The 22241-nt window shown below is 45.2% G+C and overlaps 1 protein-coding gene across 1 annotated transcript; it reads left to right on the top strand.

Moving 5' to 3' along the window:
• The first annotated feature begins 4225 nt into the window (after nucleotides 1-4225).
• Nucleotides 4226-21898, top strand: LOC139435369 (zinc finger protein 675-like). Its single transcript, XM_071206001.1, has 3 exons — nucleotides 4226-4714; nucleotides 5496-5561; nucleotides 20165-21898. Exons 2-3 carry the CDS (start codon nucleotides 5529-5531, stop codon nucleotides 21029-21031), a joined length of 900 nt encoding a protein of 299 aa, XP_071062102.1. The 5' UTR covers nucleotides 4226-4714; nucleotides 5496-5528; the 3' UTR covers nucleotides 21032-21898.
• The last annotated feature ends 343 nt before the right edge of the window (nucleotides 21899-22241 follow it).

Raw genomic sequence — 22241 nt, forward strand, 5'->3', positions numbered from 1 at the left:
CATGTAGACATCAAATACCATTTTGTACGATCTGCACATGCTGAGGGGAAGATATCTATTACATATTGTCCTACTGCAGATATGGTAGCTGATGTCCTAACCAAGCCGTTGACAAAGGCACAATTTGACAAGTTCAAAGGGTATTTGTTTGGAGAGTAATGTAAATTGCAGGTATAAAAATTGAACACTGCTAGAGAAGCTTTTGTTTTGTTTATTTGGATTCTGTGTACCACTGTAGAGAGTTATCAACATGTCTTTGAGTGGGAGTGTTGAGCACAGGGCCGGCCCTCGGCATAGGCAGTATAGGCGAATGCTAAGGGCGCATCAACCCATAGGGGGCGCCACAAATTGGGGAGAAAAAAGAATAAAAAAGTTAGAAATTAAAAAGATTTTTTATTTTTTTATTTCATAACAACACAATATCCCGATTTTGGATCAACAAAGTACATCTTATTATCTTATACTAACATAACTACGCCTATATTGCGTACAGCGCCCATAAACTATGGCACACCCCCCCCCCAAAAATCAAGTTGAACTGCCTCAGCCCCAGTAAAAACCAGAGGTTTATGTGAAATCGTTTTTTTTTTGGAAATAATGGTAGTGTGCAATTATAGGTTTTAATTTTATATTTGTGTTCATTTAAAATAAATCAAACTCCCAAAAAACGTACACAGCTTCTGTGTGCTTTTATTAACATTGGAATTTACTGTGTAAGCGGCCGCGGGGGGGGGGAGAGCTTTAGAGAGCTCTCTCCTGAAAGACTGAGAGGCTCTGATAACCTCAGCTCAGTGAGGTAAAGGCACCCCTTTATATGATCATTATAGTTATAAAAAAATAAGAGAATAGGTGAAAAACAGGTATCAAATAATATATGACAGTACAAAAAAGTTGTTATTAATAAACAAGAATACAGTTTGAAAGGGGAGTGATTTGTAAAGTATCCATAAAGAAAAAGAAAATCTACTTACAGTTCTGTTTCATATGGGTGTTGTTGAGAGATGTATCTATAGAGCTCCTAATGTTGCTCTCAAAGTGCACCAGATTGATGCTTTTAACTTCAATATTAAAAAAAAAAAGTCTTCCCGGGGGTGCATGCCCCTGGACCCCCCTAGAGGAGGCGAGATCCCCCCCACTTAAATCATGTTCAAATGGATAGGAAACTAAATACAGTTGCACACATCTTGTGTCCATATCTTTCTGTGTTGGTGGTAATGCCACAACCATGCATGCGCGAGTCATAGTAAGTGTAAGTGTCTGCATTTGGGGGGGGGGGGGGGGGGCGCCAGCTAAAATCTTGCCTAGGGCAGCAAATTGGTGAGGGCCGGCCCTGGTTGAGCATATTTGTATAATAACAAAGTCATGTTTGAGTTCATGTGTATGACATCCAGTGGCGACTGGTCATTAGGGGCTGACACTAGGTGGGGCACAGCCCGCGCAGCCAGGACGTGCAGCCGCACGCCCCGAAGAAACAAGCCCACGAGGTAGCAATCGGTTTGCTGGTCTACCCAGCAGGTCGTGCATCGTCCCCCTGCTGGTTGGAAAGCCGATGCAGGAACGGCGAGCAACGTCCCCAGCTCTTCTGCGGGGCGCGCACCGAGCCTCAGTCCGCGTGCCGGTGGCAGCCACGGACGATTCCAAAAATCCCCGGCATTTCGAGAAAGAAACATGAGTTCCTTTTGCCGTGTTCGGGTCTGTCCCGGAAACTTCTCGAGACTTGTCAGGGTCACCAGTGTAGTGCCGAGAGATATGGAGTCAGAGGCGGTGCAAGGAAGGTGCAAGAATAGTTATTTATTCACATGCTGTTGTCGGGTCGCAGCCCGGGTCGACAAGAGAGAGAGCCAAGAGGGCACACCTATTTATAGGTAACCCATAACATGTCCGTGTGGGAACAATAACCGCAACTGTAGTTCCAAGTATGAATTATGTCCCAGTGGTTAAATAGGTGGTCACCACACAAGCCCCCCCAGAATTCAAACATGGCAAAAAAATATATCCCCACGTCCGTGGAGGAAACATCACAAGGGCCGAGGAGGGTGGGGCCGCAGGTGAGGACCGGGCCACGAAAGGGGGCCGCAGGTGAGGACCGGGCCACGGAAGGGGGCCGCAGGAGAGGGCAGGGGCCCTAACGAGGGCGAGGGCACCCACACCGGGGGCGGGCCGTCGTAAGGGGGCCGCACTAGGTGTTGCGGAGAACCCAGCAGGAAAGAGGGCAACCCGGCCGCAGGCAGACGCACAACGGCGGCGGGCATGAAGTCCTCGGCAGGCGTCGAGGTATCCCCGGAAGAGAGGGCAACCCGGCCGCAGGCAGACGCACAACGGCGGCGGGCATGAAGTCCTCGGCAGGCGTCGAGGTATCCCCGGAAGAGAGGAGCAGTCCCCCCGGGAGGAAGGAGCACAACCCGGCCGCAGGCAGACGTGCCGCGGCGGCGGGCATGAAGTCCTCAGCAGGTGCTGAGGCATCACCGGGAAGCAGGAGAGGCCAGACAGGGTCCCGGAGCGCGCCACCCATGGGCCGATGGAGCATGGGCGACGTCCGGAACTGTCGAGGCGAGAGGGGGTCCAGGAGTGCGCCACCCAGGCGTCGATGACACCGTGAGTGGCGTCTGGAACCGCCGTCGAGGTGGTGAAACAAATGAGAGTGTCCACATGAGGTCAACCGGCTGGTCGAACCTCCTCTCCGGCACCGGAAAAAAAATTGTTAACAGTCAGATGTCAACACGTCGTTAGTTGCTAGCCGTTAGCTGCCGCTGCTAGTTGTCGTTAGCTGTTAGCTGTTGTTAGCTGTCGTTGTTAGCCGTCGGTAGCTGCTAGTTGTCGTTAGCTGTTAGCTGTCGTTGTTAGCCGTCGGTAGCTGCTAGCCGTTAGCTGTAGTGGTTAGCTGTTAGCTGGTGTCGACGGCCGCTAGCCGGAAGCTGGCTGCCATGGGTAGCTGCTAGCCGTCGTTAGCCCCTCGTGGTTAGCCGCTAGTCGTCGTCAGCCCGCGCAGCCAGGACGTGCAGCCGCACGCCCAGAAGAAACAAGCCCACGAGGTAGCAATCGGTTTGCTGGTCTACCCAGCAGGTCGTGCATCGTCCCCCTGCTGGTTGGAAAGCCGATGCAGGAACGGCGAGCAACGTCCCCAGCTCTTCTGCGGGGCGCGCACCGAGCCTCAGTCCGCGTGCCGGTGGCAGCCACGGACGATTCCAAAAATCCCCGGCATTTCGAGAAAGAAACATGAGTTCCTTTTGCCGTGTTCGGGTCTGTCCCGGAAACTTCTCGAGACTTGTCAGGGTCACCAGTGTAGTGCCGAGAGATATGGAGTCAGAGGCGGTGCAAGGAAGGTGCAAGAATAGTTATTTATTCACATGCTGTTGTCGGGTCGCAGCCCGGGTCGACAAGAGAGAGAGCCAAGAGGGCACACCTATTTATAGGTAACCCATAACATGTCCGTGTGGGAACAATAACCGCAACTGTAGTTCCAAGTATGAATTATGTCCCAGTGGTTAAATAGGTGGTCACCACACTATACATTAAGGTCAATCAGTTTTCATATAATTATATTCATCCATGACAATCAATGTGCACATAGGTCCATCACATTTTGATCGCTTCTCTAGTTTTTTTGTTGTTGTGCCTTTTCAGCAGCGATATCATATTTCTGAGAATGCAAAGTACACACATTATCTAATCAAACGAGGAAGTTGTGACTTAAATGATCCACTTTTAGCAGTGTGTGGCATCTTTGTTTATCTGACCATGAACTACAACCAGTTGTATCTGGGAATTTACAGTAAACCGCGAGCATAACAACAACAAGAGACATAGCAACAACAACAACAACTACCAATACTGTAAACTCCCGCAGACAGTACACACGTTCATCCTCTGAACGTGTGTACTGTCTATTACGTGTGTGAAGACGGAGAAAGTAAAGAATACAGTTTATATTTAAATGTTAGCACCCCCCGAAGAGGCACAAGCTCTTACGTTGAGTCTGGAGTTTCAATACATTCTAAATCATCAGTAAAGTCTACGACCATATTTCGGAGGGATATGCTACATATTAACTTTCCATTTTATACATTTCAGTTCTTCAATAACATTACTTAATTAACACTTCACTTTCCGGACACAGTTCCATTATATTCACTGTCGATTGTTAGTTTTTAATAGTCTTTGCGGAATTTGGCCGTGTAAATTGTCCTCTTGGCTTGCCGTACTGACAATGCGTGACGTCATTAGTAAGCGTACTATGGCTATGATTCCCGCCTCCAACCGTTCTTATTATACATCCATGCTCCAACCTAGCAACTGTACTACATTTAGCACATGTAGGCCTATCGGTACCAGTAAAGGAGGAAGGGAGGTGACCAAACATAAGACAGAGAGCAGGAAATAGCACCCGAGGGTGGGGAAGAAGCCATAGCTAGCTATCAAGCTAAAGTAGCTACCGTTAGCAAACCCGAAAGGAGTGTAAGCAACTGTGGAGTTAAAGTCGCTACGAGAAGGAGAGTTGTGAGTGCTTACGCTGTAGTAACGTGTGATTACAACGTCTGGTAGCTGCCGTGATCAAGAATTTGTAAAACGATCGATTTAGTTTAAGATAATATAAGCTATCGGCAGCAGAGCATACACAACAGGGTAGCCCGGAGTTGACAACACGCTTACCGCAATAGTGAGGGTCCACTAGGAAAAGTTCTTTGCAATCCGCCAACAACCGGAAGAAGAAGAGGTGAGTGGATTAAACATCTGCAGAGGTTTCATTAAGTGTATTTACACCTGTTAGCTTAGTTTACAGTTAATCACGAATCAGAAGTTATCTTATTTAACACAACAGCTGCCATCTTGGAAGAAAGAAACTCACAAAAAAACTTTAAAATGTGCGCCAAAAATAGTCTCAAATTATCTTTAAATAAAGGCTAAAAGCCATCGGCTAACAGCTACAGTCTAAAAGCTATCGACCAGCTCTATGAACGCAGCCCCAGGTGTGTGTGTGTGTGTGTGTTTTATTCTCATTCAGGTGGAGGAAATACCTTTAATAATTACTTTCTCTAACATTATTATATCGTTTAGTTTGAGTAAACGCTCCCTTTCTACCTTCAGCATATTGTTTTAGTACGGTAACTCTTCTTTATTACCGTTAGCATTCTGGTTTCTGTTAGGTAACTCCTTTATGTTACAGGATGAATCCTCAGTTGATTGACTTGTTGTTTCTAGTCTCCTCCTGACTGACTGAGTCCTGGAGCTGTGAGTTTCTCCTCTTCAGTGAAGCAGCTTTATTACTGTCTCCTATTGTCGCAGACAAAGTAGCATTACATGGAAATACTCAAGTAAAGTAAAAGTACCTCTAAATACTAATAGTACTGAAGTACAGTACTTGAGTACATGTACTTAGTTACTTCTCACCTCTGCTATGAACCTACGAAGTAGCTGTGGATTCGTTTTGTTGTGTCTGTCGGTTGTATTGAGTTGTCTTGTTTTGTGTCAGCTCTAGTTTTGTTGATTTATTTCAGAGACCCATCCGGAGAAGGAGCACTGAGAGCAGCATGGACGAGAACAAAAAGACCCCTGGAGCTCAGGTCAGTGTGCACTTCATCACAATATATTCCTAATTCCAGCGTTTCCGCCAGGCGGGCGTCTTGCCTTCATTTGACGCCCTTATTCAGCTCGGAACGCCCTGAACTCGAGCCAAGGGCATCCAAAAGAGTTTTTATCGCTTGAAATGACGAAAAGGAAAAAGGACGAGGACATCCCTCTGTTGGAGGGGCAAAGCTGTGTGGTGGGATTCTTTTCTCCTCCAGCAAATCGTGTTCCTGTGACGGAAAGTGTACTGCCGGCGAGCCTTGGGGGTGCTGGAGCACGCTCGTGAACTGCGAGCACCAGAGCCTCGCAGCGGCGAAACTGAGGCTCTGGTAAACTGTGGTAACAATGAAGAGCTGTTTGGGAGCCGAAAGAGCCGGCTCTTCTTAGTGAGCCGAGCCAAATGATCCGACTCACTAAAAAGAGCCGGAATTCCCATCACTAATACGTAAAGAGATAGTATCTATAAGGGAAGGCTCAATTCAAAATGCAGGTCCAGGGTTTCCCTCACATAGACATTATTTGGGCCGCCCAGGTTTAACGGCCCCCAAAGTATATTTCGCGACCCATTCATTATTATTTTGTTTATATCCGTCCGCGAGCACGACGCCATCTGCAATCGATTTACTAGTGGACAATGATCCCTCGCTTGCTGTACCTGTTCGCTCTGCTATCGCGTGGAGGGTCTGCTAACAAGCGACCAACAGAAAGGTTCATGTTGTTGCACCTCACAAATGCCTAACACTGTTATAGGGATCGACCGATATGGCTTTTTCAAGGCCGATACCGATTATTAGTAATCAAGGAGACCGATAACCGATATTTGGAACCGATATACATTTGCAGTAAAATCAGATAATCTTGGTGTCAAAAGGTGGAATAACACAAACTCCAACACAACTTCTTTGAAATGCATTTAAGCATATATTATGTTTAATGAACTTTTAAACATCTTACAACTGGTTTCTTCTCTGTGCCCTTTTCTTTAGTGCAGCCATCTGCAATGAGTTAGAGAGAGACAGAGAGTTCAAAATGGGGCTGCAGGCTGACATCAATCAATCAATGTTTATTTATATAGCCCAATATCACAAATGTTACATTTGTCTCAGTGGTCTTCACAGTTTGTACAGAATATCAGTATGGCAATACGACACCCTCTGTCCTTAGACCCTCACATCGTACAAGGAAAAACTTCAGGAGAAAACCCACAGTTTTATTATTGTTAACATGCTTAACTAACAATAATGCTTAATTCATTATATCAAAACAATGCCTGTCTATCTAGCATAACATCCCAATAAGCTGCTAGCAACTGCAAAACACTAGTGCTAGCTAATGTTTTGCAAAATATTAAAAGTGAGGCTATTATAGTAGACCGTCGGTCTCGTAGCCTCACTTCTAATATTTTGCTAAACATTTGCTGGATACATGTTGGCTAGCTAATGAGCTTCACATATCAACCTGAAAAACTACAAGGCTCCACTCGCAGCCCCCCCTCCGCACCACAGTTACTCCGCTGCGAGACACTGCACACACCCCCAACTCTGACTGACTTCCTGCGTCAGATAACGGCGAGGCAGTCGGGGATAGTGTGGTAGAAAAAGTTACGAAGTTCCAGCGTGGAGTAATGGAGCAGCATCACGAGAAGAGCGGCGAGCCAGCTAGCAGCTAGCACCATTAGCCCTGCAGAAACCGGATCTCAAACCTCGGCAGCGGTGATGAAAAACAGCCCAGTTGGAATGGCCGGACTTGAGGAAGAGTTCGTGGATAGTCCTGGGAGTGTGGCAGAGAGGAGCCCAGTTGGAGAAATCCGGAACGGAGACTATACTGATAGCAGAGCGTGATGGTGAGCTGGTTTTGCTAATAGCAGGATGGCAGAGGCTAAGAGCTAAACAACAGCCACACATAGTCGGCTGAGCAGCGGAGATGGCAGAAACACAAAACCAGAGGAGAACAATATTTCCGCTGTGTATGGGAATTAAATAGCTTGATGGCAGAGAGTGGTAGACACGAAGTAAGCGTCGGCATGAGGAGCGGCGAAAAACACGCCTGCGTCCCCTCAATGCTGACCATTGCTTGCTTGATTTCAACAAAATCAAGCAAGCCCTCTACCAGAAAGGAGTGAAATTTAGGCTTCTCTTCCCCGCTCGCTTGCAAGTCTCGTTTGAGGATGGAACGTTCACTTTTGAGACTCCGGAGGACGCGTACGCATTCTACAACGAGCGGGTGATGGGCAAAGAGTAGGGGGCAGTATGGTGTTTCTGGCGGCCACCCTCTACTGAGGGTTTCTCCAAAAACTGTATTCCTCTGTCTGCTTGGAGGAAGCCGTCTGCTCCTGCTACTGCATGCTGGGATAAGTCCCAGAAGAAGCCGTCAGGTATGCTTTTTGATGGACAAGCGCACCACCACGCTTTCCCCGTCGTCTAAAACGCTTTCGGTGAGGCAGGATGCAGGGCAACCGGCGCAGTTAGGTGGGAATATCCGACAGTAGAGGGGGGGAGACGACTTACGGTTGGCAGATGTAGGTTTGGGCAGCAGTATAAACTCCAGTGAGGGTCTGAGGTGGAGGAGAGCTTTGCGATCATAGACGAGCAGAGACATTGACAAACATAGAACAAAAGCAGGATAGCTAAAGGCAGAGAGCTGAGGGAGCGGCACAGGCGCCATCTTGGATCCCCCTAGTGATTGCTGACTCATGAAGAGTTTGATGGATGGAAGTGGTGGCCGGCTGAATCTCCGCCGTAGGCGATTCTGAACACCTCCTCCCCTCCTTCCTCGTCTCTTTTTCCTGGTGTTGATACGCGGCTCCCGAGGGATGTCATCCAATAACGAAGAGCACAGATGGCTTGGTGTATTCGTAGGGGGCCGATCGCATTGTAGCTCTAGCATAGCCTCGTGGCTGTAGCAGCGTAGAGGCCGGGGCTCCTCGCCACACCTGTTTGTGCTGTCACTCAGGTGTGTCTTGGAAAGTTGTATGGCCAGAAGTCAAATGTAATCCACAGGTTTAAAAGCATGGTCTCTCAAAATGATGTTTCATACAGACACACCAAGGTTTAGATAATAATTAGACCAAAACACAAGAAGAACGGAGCATACTGAGACTCGCAGTGACAGGATGCCGTCTCCCTCTGTCTCCTGTATACCAGAGGTGGGAGTAAGTCATACATGTGCAAGTCTCAAGTTACTGTGGTGAGAGTCAAGCAAGTTAAGTCCTACGAAATCCTGATGAAGAAGCCGTTTCCGCATTTAAATCAGTGGTTATGAAAACTAGAGTTTTATTTTCAACATTAACAACAATGGAGAGTGGGGCTCTGAAATCGTAAAACAGGTAATGGGGGGAATAATTGTGTGTGTGTGTGTGTGTGTGTGTGTGTGTGTGTGTGTGTGTGTGTAGAGGTGCGTGTGGTTAAAACATAGCAGCCTGCGGTCGCTCGTTAGCTGTTCTAATGAAGGTAAACACAGTGAAGGCACAGCTCTTTGTAGCTGGTGCTGCTCTTCTCAGATTCTGCTGAGTTACACTGCCTCCTGGTGCTGCAGAGATTTCATGAAGTGAAGGGGGTTCTTCTATAAAACAGCTGTGGGCAGCAGATACTGTGAGTGTCACAGACATGAATACATAGGTCAAGGCAGACTGGTTCACAGACTCTCCTGTTTTGCTGATCCAGTGCTTGAACAAATAACTCTACACCCCTGGCCGAAATGTCCCTAAAAATGAAGTCCGACTTTGAAATATATCTCAAATAATGTATGTATTTCCCCACATAAACATAACAGTCTGCAATGAAACGGCTGTCTCCTGTGCGCTCCACTTCCTACTTTCTCCTGTGAACGAGATTTTCTCTCTCTCTTTTTTTTCTTTCATTGCCCTCTAGGGGCTTCGTACAAGCTTCTGTCTCAAGCCTAAGTCAAGTCTCAAGTCATGAATACCAAGTCAAAGTCAAGTCGAGTCTTTTATCAATGTTAGTCAAGCAAGTCTCAATTAAAAAAAATGCAACAACATTAACATTGACCTTTCTGTTGGTCGCTTGTTAGCAGACCCTTCACGCGATGGGAGAGCGAACAGGTACAGGCAGGAGCCACAAACCACAAAGAGACAGGAGTTTAAACTTCTTTGTTTTTGCTCTCCACTCTGACAGTCTGGACACTGATGTTGATGCTGGCAAATGGCTTGGCGCCCACGAAGAATCCAGTACCTGCGTCTCATTTCCCCAAGTACCCGTTCAGGGCCTGGGTGAAGCAGTTTCTCGTCATAATGCTTGATGAGGAGTTTAGTTATGGCATGTTTTGGATCCAATATTATTGGATGGATACTGTCCTGGGTAAGGTTCTCTACTCTTCGAAGTCGACCACCTACTCTGATGAGCCCAAGAGCAGGGTCATAATCAGGAGACAAAGATAGGAGTTTACTACTCTTTAGAATTGATTTATTTTTTCTTTTGAGGGCATTGAATTTTTCAGGGAAGCTCTCTGCTTGGGCCCTTTGAAGAAGATGTCTCTCTGTATAGTCTGTATAGCTTTGTGCTATGTTTGAAATGTTATCTGCCGCCCCATAGAGCAGATTCCTGGTATTGTTGACGAGGTCGTCCCAGGTATGGTACTTGGTTGGGTCGGGAGTTTTTGTGTTCATAGTCATTACTGCTCCGCAGAACATTGATTTTCGGATTTTCTCAACAGGCTCAGATTTAGTTTCAAGACATGGATTAGCTGGCCAACAGTTTGTATTAAGCAAGAGGAAAGACGGGCCCTGACTCCATCTGTATTTATTAGGGCCGGGACTTTAACGCGTTAATTACGATTAATTAATTACACAAAAATTAACGCATTTTATTCGCACTTTAATCGCACTTATTTTTGCACAGCAGAACGTTTCTCACTGGATGAGTTTCAAGCGTACCGATTATACTGGAGCACCAACTAACGTTCATGACTTCAGCATGGGACTTCAAACAACAACAAACCACGGTGAACAATAGTCAAACATGAACGAACAAGCTGATGAGACCGCTTTGGTCGGCCCCGTGGATGGGACATTTTGTTTTAAAAAACGGACGGATGGAAGCGTCGACAAGAGCACGGTTGTGTGCAAATTATGCAAAAAAGAATGTGCATATCACCGCAGCACATCAAGCCTAAAGTATCACCTAAATGCAAAGCATGTAGCAGCTAGCGTGGACGTTAGCCCGACTCCGAGTGCAAGGAACCACACCCTGACCCAACCCACACTCAACCAGATGACTGGTTTCAGGGCCAGGATAAGTAAGTCCACGTCTGAGAGAATAACCATCTCCCTGGCTCACTGGATTAGGGCTCGACATTAAGGACTGCCCGATGGCCCGGGGCCATCTAGCATTTAGCTCGGGCAATGAAGCCTCACCTGCTGGTTGCCCGATCGGGCAACCTATTATGCCAGTATCATGCAGCTCGCGGATCCAGTAATGAGTGACCCGACAGTAAAACTAAACATATCTACAGTATAACTAGTTTAGGTAGTTTGAGAGGTAATTAAAATAGCTACGTGTGATATTCTAACCTGAAGTGTGTGTTACTTTTGTTCCGCTCACCGCTGCATGCGATCATGCAGAGCTGCGTCTCGACTCGTCAGCAGCAGCTGATCTCTCTCTCCCGTCAGATTAGACTTCACTCGCGTTTATGTCCATATCGATCAGATGCAGCTAGTTCTAGCTAATGATAGACTACCTGCTTATTAAAAGACAACTACACAATAAGTGTCGCTATGCAACTGGATGAGGCCACAAAGTATAGCGCAGCATTATGCATTTGTTTACATGCCCACCGGAACCCCGAGGCATTACCAACAGATCAACGCACAATCAACCCACACAGGACATCTCTTTCTCCACATTAAGTGTTAGACATTAGAGTTGACTATTCTTGTCTGTCACATACTCTTCTTGTTTGTCACATAAGTGGCGCAACTGAAGCGGTATTGCTCTAAAGGGAAATTATTTTGACCGAAGATATTTAGATTTGCCGGCTAACGGGAACTCTGACGTGTGCTTCGCGGATGCGCTCGCTCCTCTCGACTGCTGCTCGGGTCTGCTCGATCAGCTTCCGGATGAGGAGGCATTCGTTCGACCAATTTACAGTAGTTAACATTACAAACATTTTTAACAGGGGCCATAATAGTGTAAATAATGTTTGTTTTGGCAGTTATAACTGAATGTAATGTTTTCTACTTTTTTCCATCTGGGAAGGCATTTGCCTTCATCAGATAGAAAGTGTTTTGACCAACAACTTAAGTGTTTCTTATAGCTAAGCAGGAAGCGAGCAAACACAAACAAGAACAAACAAACAAACAAGTGAAATGAAGAATACAATTGAAATTGTACAATATAATATTGTGGTGGTTCATCTTATAATTCAGTCTAGAGAATGCACCAGACAGCATCTAAGACCTGCAAAAATTAAAAAATGTCTAGGGGGACGGAGGCCCCCCAAACCCTTCGTGCCATTTCGTCCGCATGCATTTTTCAGGGCAATCTCTATTGGGCTCAGGGCCACCTGTAAATTAGCTTAGATGGCCCTGTGCTTAAAAATGCGATTTTAAAAAATGCGATTAATTTCGATTAATTAATTACAAAGCCTCTAATTAATTAGATTAATTTTTTTAATCGAGTCCCGGCTCTAGTATTTATGTGAAATTTCGACTAGAGTTTTTCCCCTAGTTATGTCATCAGCTGGATTATTATTTGAGTCAACATACCTCCAGCTCTTTGTGTCGGTCAGGGTCTGAATCTCAGCTATTCTTGTGCCAACAAACACCTTGTAACGGCAAGAGTCGGATATTATCCATGATAGGACGGTGCTTGAATCTGTCCAGAGGGTCTGTAGAGGAATAGTGAGTTTGGTACTAAGGAGGTTGGCCATTTGGTCACCAGATAGAGCTGCACATAGTTCAAGGCGTGGGATAGATAGCTGGCGCTTAGGGGCAACACGAGATCTGGCCATTATGAAACTGACATGAGTTTGATCATGTTTATCCTGCGTCTGAAGGTACGCAACAGCTCCATACACACGCTCAGAGGCGTCGCAGAAAACATGCACATGGTGGTCGGTGGTTGTGTTGGTGAAGATGTGGAGATAGCAGCGAGGGAAGTTGATGTCAGGGAGATTTTGCAGTTCCAACTCCCTTGATTGCCATTTCCTCAATAGGCTTTCTGTCTTAATGACATTATCCCATCCTCTATCCTGCTTCCATAGATCCTGCACCAGTATCTTTGCACGGGTAGTGAAAGGGATCAGATAGCCTAAGGGGTCATATTGAGATGCCAAGACCTTGTAGATATTTCTCATTGTTGGTTGGTGATAAGTGATTGTTCTGTTTTTATAGCCCAGCGATTCTTTGAGGCAGTTCCATTGAAGGCCCAATGTAGGCTCTTTAGGGTCTCCACCCTCTGAGAGCCACAACTCGTTAGTCTTGGATTTGGACTCTGTAGGGAGATGTTTTATAACGGATGGATCATTGCTAGCCCACTGTCTTATGTCGAAACCACCCTCTAAGAACAGACGTCTCATTTTGTCGATGAGGGACTTTGCTTCTTGGGGGGAGTGAAAGCTTTGGAGGCAGTTATCAACATAGAAACAATTTTGGACGGATTCAAGGACCTCCTCGTTTCCATCACAATGATCTTTGACATGTTTTTGAACTGCAAAGGTGGCACAGCATGGGCTGCAGGTTGTTCCAAAAGGAAGAACTTGCCATTCATACACACTGGGTTCCTGTTCAAGCTGCATCCCTCTCCAAATGAAGGGTAACAGGGGTTTGTCCTCATTCAAAAGGCGTACCTGATGGAACATAGCCTTTATGTCTCCGCAGATGGCAATGGCATTTTGGCGGAATCTGAGGAGTACTACAATGAGTGAGGGACCAAGTGTTGGGCCAGGCAGAAGACATTTGTTCAGGGTTTGTCCCATGTATTCAAAAGAGCAATGTGTTCAACTATGTGATGTGGAAAATACCAGGTTTCCTGTGGTTGCTCAGCCTGCTCGTTGGGGATCCTTTGAACATAGCCAAGCTCTGTGAGTTTATTCAGTTCCTCCTGGTATTTCTCAGAAAGTTGTGAGTCTTTGGACAAGCGTCTTTCTGTGGTACAGAGACGAGGCAGAACGCCTTCCTTGGGGGCTTGAAAGGCAGGCATATTGGGAATTCTCAGCAGGGGAGTGGCATAGCGCATTACACCATCTATTTCTACTCGTTCTGTCTTGGAATGAAGAAGAGCGAGAGCCATCTTGTCCTGTTTCGACCTTGTGGCTGTCTTTTCATTTGCATAGGGCAAGGTGTCCATCTGCCAGAGTCTTTCCACGTTCTTGAGTAATTCACTTTTAAGGCAGGTCAGTGTGAAGGGAAGAGTCTGTTGGGTTTGGATTAAGCTGGCTGGACCTTGGAGGGCCCATCCTAGCCTTGTGTGTACTGCCAGCGGGGGGCCCAATGCGAATTGGCTCTGTGGCTGTGATGAGATGGGCATAGTCTGAGCCAATGAGGACAAGAGGGCATGTGTGGTCAATTGGCTCTAATGAAATGTCTCTGAGATGGTGAAACTGTTTTTGTAACTGTTTTACAGGGTAAGTGTGATCTGAAAGGCCGAGATTCTCAGCAGTGAATGCTCCGTTGATGACATGCCTTTCAGTTGGCTGGTCAATGGGGGAGATTCCAAAGGAAACAGTTGCTCCACTTACTTGCACTATATCCTGCCGCACTGTGCATAGTGAGATTGTTTCAGGCTGTGTTGAGAGACCCAAACACTGGACAGCAAAGGGGAGCAGGATGGATCGATCAGCACCATCATCAAGGACTGCATGAGTTGTGAGGGTTCTGTCTCCGTTGTGGAGAAGTACATTGACAATTTTCAACATGACTTTATGGGAGCGGTTAGGTTTTTCCATGTAGAGAAGCTCTGAGGAGGGGGATGTGTACATCACTGTAGCTGATTTGTTTGAATTAAAGTCATGGAGAATAGTCAAGTGAATGTCCTTGCATAAATTACATGGCCTCTTTAAGGTGCATTTGTCCATTTTATGGATTCTTCCGCATTTAATGCATCTGCCTTTCTCTTTGATCCATTTTGAAATGTTCATTTTGGAGAGTCCTTTGAATTCTGTGCATGAACCAAGGAAATGGTCTCTAACGTTACAGTAGGGGCAGTAGGGCTTAGGCCTTTCGACATTCATCCTTTCTTTGGTGTAGTATTTTGGTGTGCCATCTATTTCAGATGCTGTTGATAGATAGAGCAGACTTGTCGGGGGGGGCTGGCGTTCCTTTCCAGTCCATGGTTTCTCCTGTCTGTTTCTCCTGTCTGTGGAGCTCAACAGCTCTCTCTGCGATGCGTTTAGCTCTGGATTTCAACTGTAGCCATTTTGATAGGTCAAGGAGGGTATAGGTTTGGGTTGCTTGTGCAGTTAGAATGCCACGATTAATGCAGTGCTCAACACATCCATCTCTGTACTGCACAGGGAGTTTACTGAGGAGTCTGTCCACATGAGAACCACATCTTAATTTGCACCCATCAGGACCCTCTAGGGACAGCAGTATTCCAACCAGAGCATGGATTGGATAGACAGGGACAGATTATCAAAGGCTTCCACGTCATTAATGCGAACAATGGGGGCATTTAGTATTTCACCTATTTCTCTCTGAGCTAGCAGCCTTGGCTGACCATACTTTTCTTTGAGTGCTAAGAGGGCAGTGGAATATGGTCTTGCGTCATGCATGCTGGATCTGGCTAATTTGCTAGCTCCTGAGTGCTGAACATGTTCCAAGAGTATTTGGTATTTATACTGCTCTGTAAGATGGGGGTGATCGTCGAGGGCCATTTTCATGAGGGCAAAATCCTTCTCTCTACCACTTTTGAACACAGGGATAGAGGGTCTTGGTATACCATAAGCAGAGGCTATCAGCAGATCTGTAACATTTGGGAATTGAACATGCGGGTAAACAGATTGTTGCTGGGAGGACATGGCTTGCGTTGGCTGTAGACTACCAGTAAAGGTAGGTTGTTCGCTACCAGGCATGGATATCATATTGTTAGGGGCTTCAGCAGTGACCGAGGTCACAGGTCCATGGTGAATAGAAAGGCCACAGGGCATTACTGTAGCAGATGCAGGGTGAAAGGATGAAGGTAAAGCTTGGGCAGCCACATGGGGAGTTGACGTTGCTGCAGTTTCAGCAGTAGCTGCTGAGGGAAAAGAGGGAGCCTGGGAAGTGTATAAGCTTTGCTGTATTGGTTGAGGCCTGGGAATGATTTGGGAGGCCTTAGGTAGTCCTCTGGAAAGGCTAAGTTAGGGAAGCAGGGGAGCTAAAGCTAAATGAGAGCGAGAGTCAGCATATGTCAAGTTTGGGGGGGCATGAGTGAATATCCTGGATGGAGGCAGATCATAAAAAGAAGACGTTGCTCCATTTCCATGAAAAGATGAGGTTGTAGGACCACAGGCTCCTCCATCCTCTTCAGAAAGATTGTGTTTTATGAAACTAGTGACAAGTTGTGCTGACTCATGCTCTTGTTCTTTAGTACGAATACATCTGTTCATTTCAACCTGTCTGATCATTTTCTCTCTCACTTTTGCCCCTTTCACACCAGCGCCTTTTCAGCTCCGGCTCGGAGCTAGAGCCTGAAAAGCGCCGGGTTTTCCAGTTCACACCGGAGCTGCGCCGGCTCTTAGCTCCGGAATCCGCTTCATTTCCAGCTCCAAAAAAATGTCGGTCCAGAGGCAAGAGGTGATGTCGCTTACGTCTCTCTTACGTCGAGGCGTGCAGGAAACTAAACCCACCTCCCATGGGTCGACTGTTATGCTTGCCTACAAGCAGTAGTGCCTATAAACACACTTTATAAAGTCAGGCAACACTAACCAGGCTTCGTGTGATTCTGTTTATTTGTGCCTTACTTTGACCATCCGTTCACTGTTATCGATCATTGTGGAGAGAGGCAGACGTGTTGTTTTGTATTATTGCAGCTATCGGATGCAAGTAGTCAGTTTAGCTTCGGTTGCTATGCTAACATCACCCGTTTTATACCAGAGAAACTTTCATAACAGCGTTGTGATACCAAACAGTGTCAATTCAGACTGACACACATTCACTTAGGCTAAGGGGAACTGGGGATATGCATCAGCTGCTTGTGTGAGTCGGACAGTGAATACTTTAGAGCGGCCGCTGCAGTGTGAGCTAACGGGAGAATAAACTCCCGTGGAAGAGCAGCCAGCACTGCAGCGGTCGGTAAATGCTGCAGAAACACATTAATAAACAATGAACCACGGCACTCTGGAGAAAAGCATAAGGTTGGAGAAGTCGTTATTCAATTTATTCTGGCTTCGTGTGATTAAAAGCAACACGATCATCGACCCGACGCAGTTGTTGTTGTTGTGAGCGTCGTAATGGGTGCCGTTGAGGAGCAAATCAGCGATGTAAACGGTGACGTCATGACGCAGCAGGGGCAGCTCTGGGGCGCCAGTGGGCGGTGTGCACAGAGCGGGAGCTGAAAAGGGAAACCGGAGCTGAACCAGAAAAGCTCCCGCTCGGAGCTAGAAACTGAAAAGCGCTGGTGTGAAAGCCGTCTAAGTGTGCATTTTCTTGAAATTGCTGAGCAGCTCTGGCCCTTTCATCAATTAACTTGCATTTTTCATCCAGCTGCTTATCCTCCAATTGCTGTCTTTTAAGCTCCTCCAGCTTGTCTTTTCTTCCCTTTTCCTGGAGAATACTGGCTTGGAGATCACTCAAATTAGGAGCGTGGCGGCTGTCTCTTGAATGTCGACTTGTATTAGAGCAGCCTGTAGAGACACTTGATGCCGACTCGCTGAAGTGTGTCCTCTTACTCCTTAAACTATGAGATACTCGGGATGCTGCCTTGCGCCGTGGAAAACCATAGTAATCAGGGGTCTATCTCTTTTGGGTCTAGACCCTAGGTCACGATGGCTTATTGGCTTTGTCAGGGCTTTGGCTAATACTTCCAGGGGTACTGATTCCAGAATGAGATGAGGGGTAGGCAATAAGGGTGCAGGTGAAAGGCTAGGCTCTGTTTGATGAGCAGGTGTGGATGGCCTAGGTGATGTTTGAGACGGGCCCTCTTGTAAGTAGAGCTGGGTTAAGTCTGGGACACCTTCGGATCCATCCATGTTCTCAGTAGAAATGGCCTGACCTCCATTGTTGGGTTCATCCATTGTCTGCATGTCATCAGTCCCGGAATCTGTCATTTGGTCACTGTGTGAAGTGTGGCTCAGTCTCCGGCTCGAAGGACCATTTGTTGGAGATGAATGTTCAAACTGGAGCCACAAACCACCAGGAGACAGGAGTTTAAACTTCTTTGTTTTACTGTTGCCAATGGTTCTAGTAGAAAGGTGAAACAAACTGATTACAGCATTTGCACATTAAAATAGTACTTCAATCAAATTCGAACTAAATTATATTCATTACTACATTGAACAACAAATGTGTTCAATACCATTGAGGTTACTCAAGTGCAAACATCAAAATTACAAAGAGGATTCTACATACATTGGTAAATCAAAAGACACATGGCGAACAACTACCAAACACTCAATTCTGGTTTGGGTGTTTTGAGGACAAAGAGGAGGAAGTCCTCATCCAGGCCTCTATTTATATTCTGTGAGGAAGTTCTACCTGCTTCCCTACACAGTGCCTCTTGTGGACAGGAGGGTTACACACATGCAATTGCTAACAATATGGAAATGGGTTACTATTAAAAAAAAAAAAATGTATTTAGGAACCTATCCATATGATTTTTAGTGGGGGTCAACCTCAAATCCTCTAGGGGGGTCCAGGGGCATGCCCTCCCGGTAAGATTTTTTTGATTTTGGAGTTAAATGCATCAATCTGTTGCATTTTTAGGGGGAAATAAAGAGGCTAGATCTATGGAAACACCTATATGAAACATAACTGTAAGGCAAGGCAAGTTTATTTATATAGCACTTTTCAACGCAAGGCAATTCAAAGTGCTTTACAAACAAAAACATTAAGCATTAAAAAAGAAAAGCTAATAAAATAAACATTACGGAAAAATACATGGATAAAAGTTACAGTGCAGTCTAAAATATGAATAGTTCAATTAAACATTACAAGAAAAAGTACATGGATAAAAGTTACAGTGCAGTTTAAGATATGAATAGTTCAATTAAAAGCAGCGACAAAAAGAAAAGTGTTCAGCCTGGATTTCAAAGTAGTAAGAGTTGCAGCGGACCTGCAGGTTTCTGGGAGTTTGTTCCAGATATTTGGAGCAAACTGTATACATTTCAATAATCAATAATACATTTCAATAATCATAAAATCATGGCCATAACCAATAACATACCATTTCCAATATGAAAAAAACACTGAAACTTGTTTATTAATTTATTTTTGGTTCATTTATAGTTGTGAGTATGTCTGTGCTCCTGAATCAGCCTCTCCTGTCTCGCTCCTCTCCCCCTGCTCCTCTTTGAGGCAGCAGCAAAGACAAGTTTTAAAAGTGTATCTTACCTTTTTTCACCTATTTAACTTTTTATTTATTTATTCATGCATATTTTACTAATCACATTACATTTAATTTAGCTGACGCTTTTATCCAAGGCGACTTATAATGACCGATTACAGGGACATTCTCCCTGGAGTAGCTAAGGGCTAAGTGCCTTACTCAAGGGCACACTAGTGGTGGTGTTCCTGGTGGGATTTGAACTCACAGCCTTCCGTTCTTCAGCCCACCTCACTATCCATTAGACCAATCACTACTCTCTCAAATGGAAATATGTGTTTACATAAATGGTGACCACACCGTTTGAGACCCACTGAGAACTTAGACTAAGTTAACCATCTAAACACTCAGAGTCCTTTACCTCACCTGAGCTGAGGTTATCCCGAGCTTGAATGACACACAGAGACCAATCAAGGGCTTTGATTTATGATATGTATGACAGTAGGGTTGCCAGAAACTGACCATGATTAAAATCGATTATTCGGCAGCCCTGGCGAATAATAATCGATGATTCGACCGCAGTCGTGCAGAGCAATCTGCTCTGCACGCAGGCTTCCTCCAAGTTTACAGTAAAACAAACTGGTGGTGTGACCAATGGCTATTTACAATTATTAATACTATTATTAGCATTAGTCTATATTTTGGTTGAAACCAAGCCAGAAAAAATAAACATAAATAATAATTAAAAAATATATAAATAAAATAGATTTTTAAAAATAATATTCAATTATGGAGACTGTAACGAATATTCGAATAATCACTGGCATCCCTATATGACAGTGGCCATGTCGGCAGGCCACATCATGTGGACAGCCAGTCACCCTGTGTGAGGCAGGCCACTTAACAGGCCAGAAGGAGGCGAGATCAGAGCAAGGGAGCGAGGGATCATTGTCCACAAGTTAATCAATTGCAGATGGCATTGTGGGCACGGACAAATACATTTTTTTTTAATTAAAAAAAAAACTAAATGGGTCGCGAAATATACTTGGGCGGCCGTTAATATACCTGGGCGGCCCGCCCAAGTATAGTCTGTGTGGGGAACCCTGGTGAGTTTTTATTGTGTTAACTTGTGTATTTATGCTTTTTAGATTGACTTTCTCTCTTTCTCTGTCCGTCTGTTCTAGAAACTGAAAGGAAGAAAGAGACATCACAGCTGTCAGCAATGTGACAAATCTTTTTCAACATCTGGAGATTTAAAGATCCACCTGCATATTCACACGGGAGAAAAACCGTACAGCTGTGAAGAGTGTGGGAAAACTTTCACTCAAAAAGGTGCTCTCAGATCACATCAACGTATTCACACGGGAGAAAAACCGTACAGCTGTGAAGAGTGTGGGAAAGCTTTCACTCAATCAGGTGCTCTCAGCTCACATCAACGTATTCACACAGGAGAAAAACCGTACAGCTGTGAAGAGTGTGGGAAAACTTTCACTACATCAGGTCATCTCAAATCACATCACCGTATTCATACTGGAGAAAAACCTTACAGCTGTGAAGAGTGTGGGAAAGCTTTCACTACATCATGTGCTCTCAGATCACATCAACTTATTCACACGGGAGAAAAACCGTACAGCTGTGAAGAGTGTGGGAAAGCTTTCACTACATCAGGTGCTCTCAGATCACATCAACGTATTCACACGGGAGAAAAACCGTACAGCTGTGAAGAGTGTGGGAAAACTTTCACTGAATCAGGTACTCTCAGATCACATCAACATATTCACACTGGAGAAAAACCGTACAGCTGTGAAGAGTGTGGGAAAACTTTCACTCAATCAGGTGCTCTCAGATCACATCAACGTATGCACACAGGAGAAAAACCGTACAGCTGTGAAGAGTGTGGGAAAACTTTCACTCAATCAACTCATCTCAATTTACATCACCGTATTCACACGGGAGAAAAACCGTACTGGTGTGAAGAGTGTGGGAAAATGTTCACTACATCAAGTGCTCTCAAATCACATCTTCGTGTTCACACAGGAGAAAACCCATAGTGGTTTTAAGAGTGTAGGGCCCTGATTTAAGCTTATTTTGTTTTTTTCACAGTTTACAATAAACAACTCCATCTATTGGCCATGCGTTGAGTGATCCTTTTTTCCTTTACTGATCCCATCCCAACAGCGCCATCTGTTGACGTAACAGGCATAATGTTCACTGTTCCTTTCATTTTCGTTTGCTGCCTGTCCTTCTGCTGACAGGGCGCTGATTCAAACAGCTGACATTATTGCAGCATTAAATCCAAGCCATTGTCCAATACAGCTTATGTATCCAATATACAATCCAGTTTTAGTGCTGCACATACCCGGCCGCTTTCTCAGTCTTGGTTCTCGGCGTCTCCTTTCGCCTTCTTGATGAGCTCAGGTGGTGACAATCTCCAGCTGATTGTGGCATGTTGTCCAGCTGATCCGGGGTGACGGTGTCAGTTGTGAAGCAATCCAATGCGATAGGTTTCTTATATTGTTCAGTTTCACTCGGAGTACTATTCTACTTAATGTAATGGCAATTTAAATGTTCCAGTGTCCTATATCTTTATGCCATTACTTCACAGCAGGGTTTAGAGTGATCCTGACGCAGACACAAACGTATGAAGTTCTGGTATTTTGCTGCAGTTTTAGAATGATGTTTTATTGCTTTACATACCAAGGTTAAAGTACACTGTGTCAATAGTTGTAGTATGAGCATCTGTCTGGGCTGGCCAGCTGGTAGAATCGGTATGCTCTTCCTCCTGTGTCAGTAAAGTGGAACTTCTGTGTGAACTATTCATATCTTAAACTACACTGTAACCTTTTTATTCATGTATTTTTTCTTTTATTATCTTTTACTGTTTATAAATGCCTTTGTCTGAATGTCTTTCATTTTTGTAAAGCACCTTGAATTTAAAGGTGCTATATAAATAAACTTGCCTTGTGTCCTCTTCCTCTCCTGTCACCAATGAACCCTTTTATACACCCTGTGCAGCTAAACCCTGCCACCAAGTGTTCAAAAATAATGTTGCACTATACATATACATATGGTAAACTGAGACACCAACAACGCCCATAAAATGGCTCCTACAAATAGTGTGGGAACACGTTTTCTTAAAGTATTCACCTTAAAGTCCATGAGCGAGTTTCACTGTTCATTAATCTGCTTCATGAATCTAGAACATATTCACGATGTTTTCAGTTTGATTCTATTCTCTTGTTGAAATGATCAGACTGAATG

This window comes from Pseudochaenichthys georgianus, chromosome 16, assembly GCF_902827115.2.
Source record: "Pseudochaenichthys georgianus chromosome 16, fPseGeo1.2, whole genome shotgun sequence".
In the NCBI taxonomy this organism is placed as follows: domain Eukaryota; kingdom Metazoa; phylum Chordata; class Actinopteri; order Perciformes; family Channichthyidae; genus Pseudochaenichthys; species Pseudochaenichthys georgianus.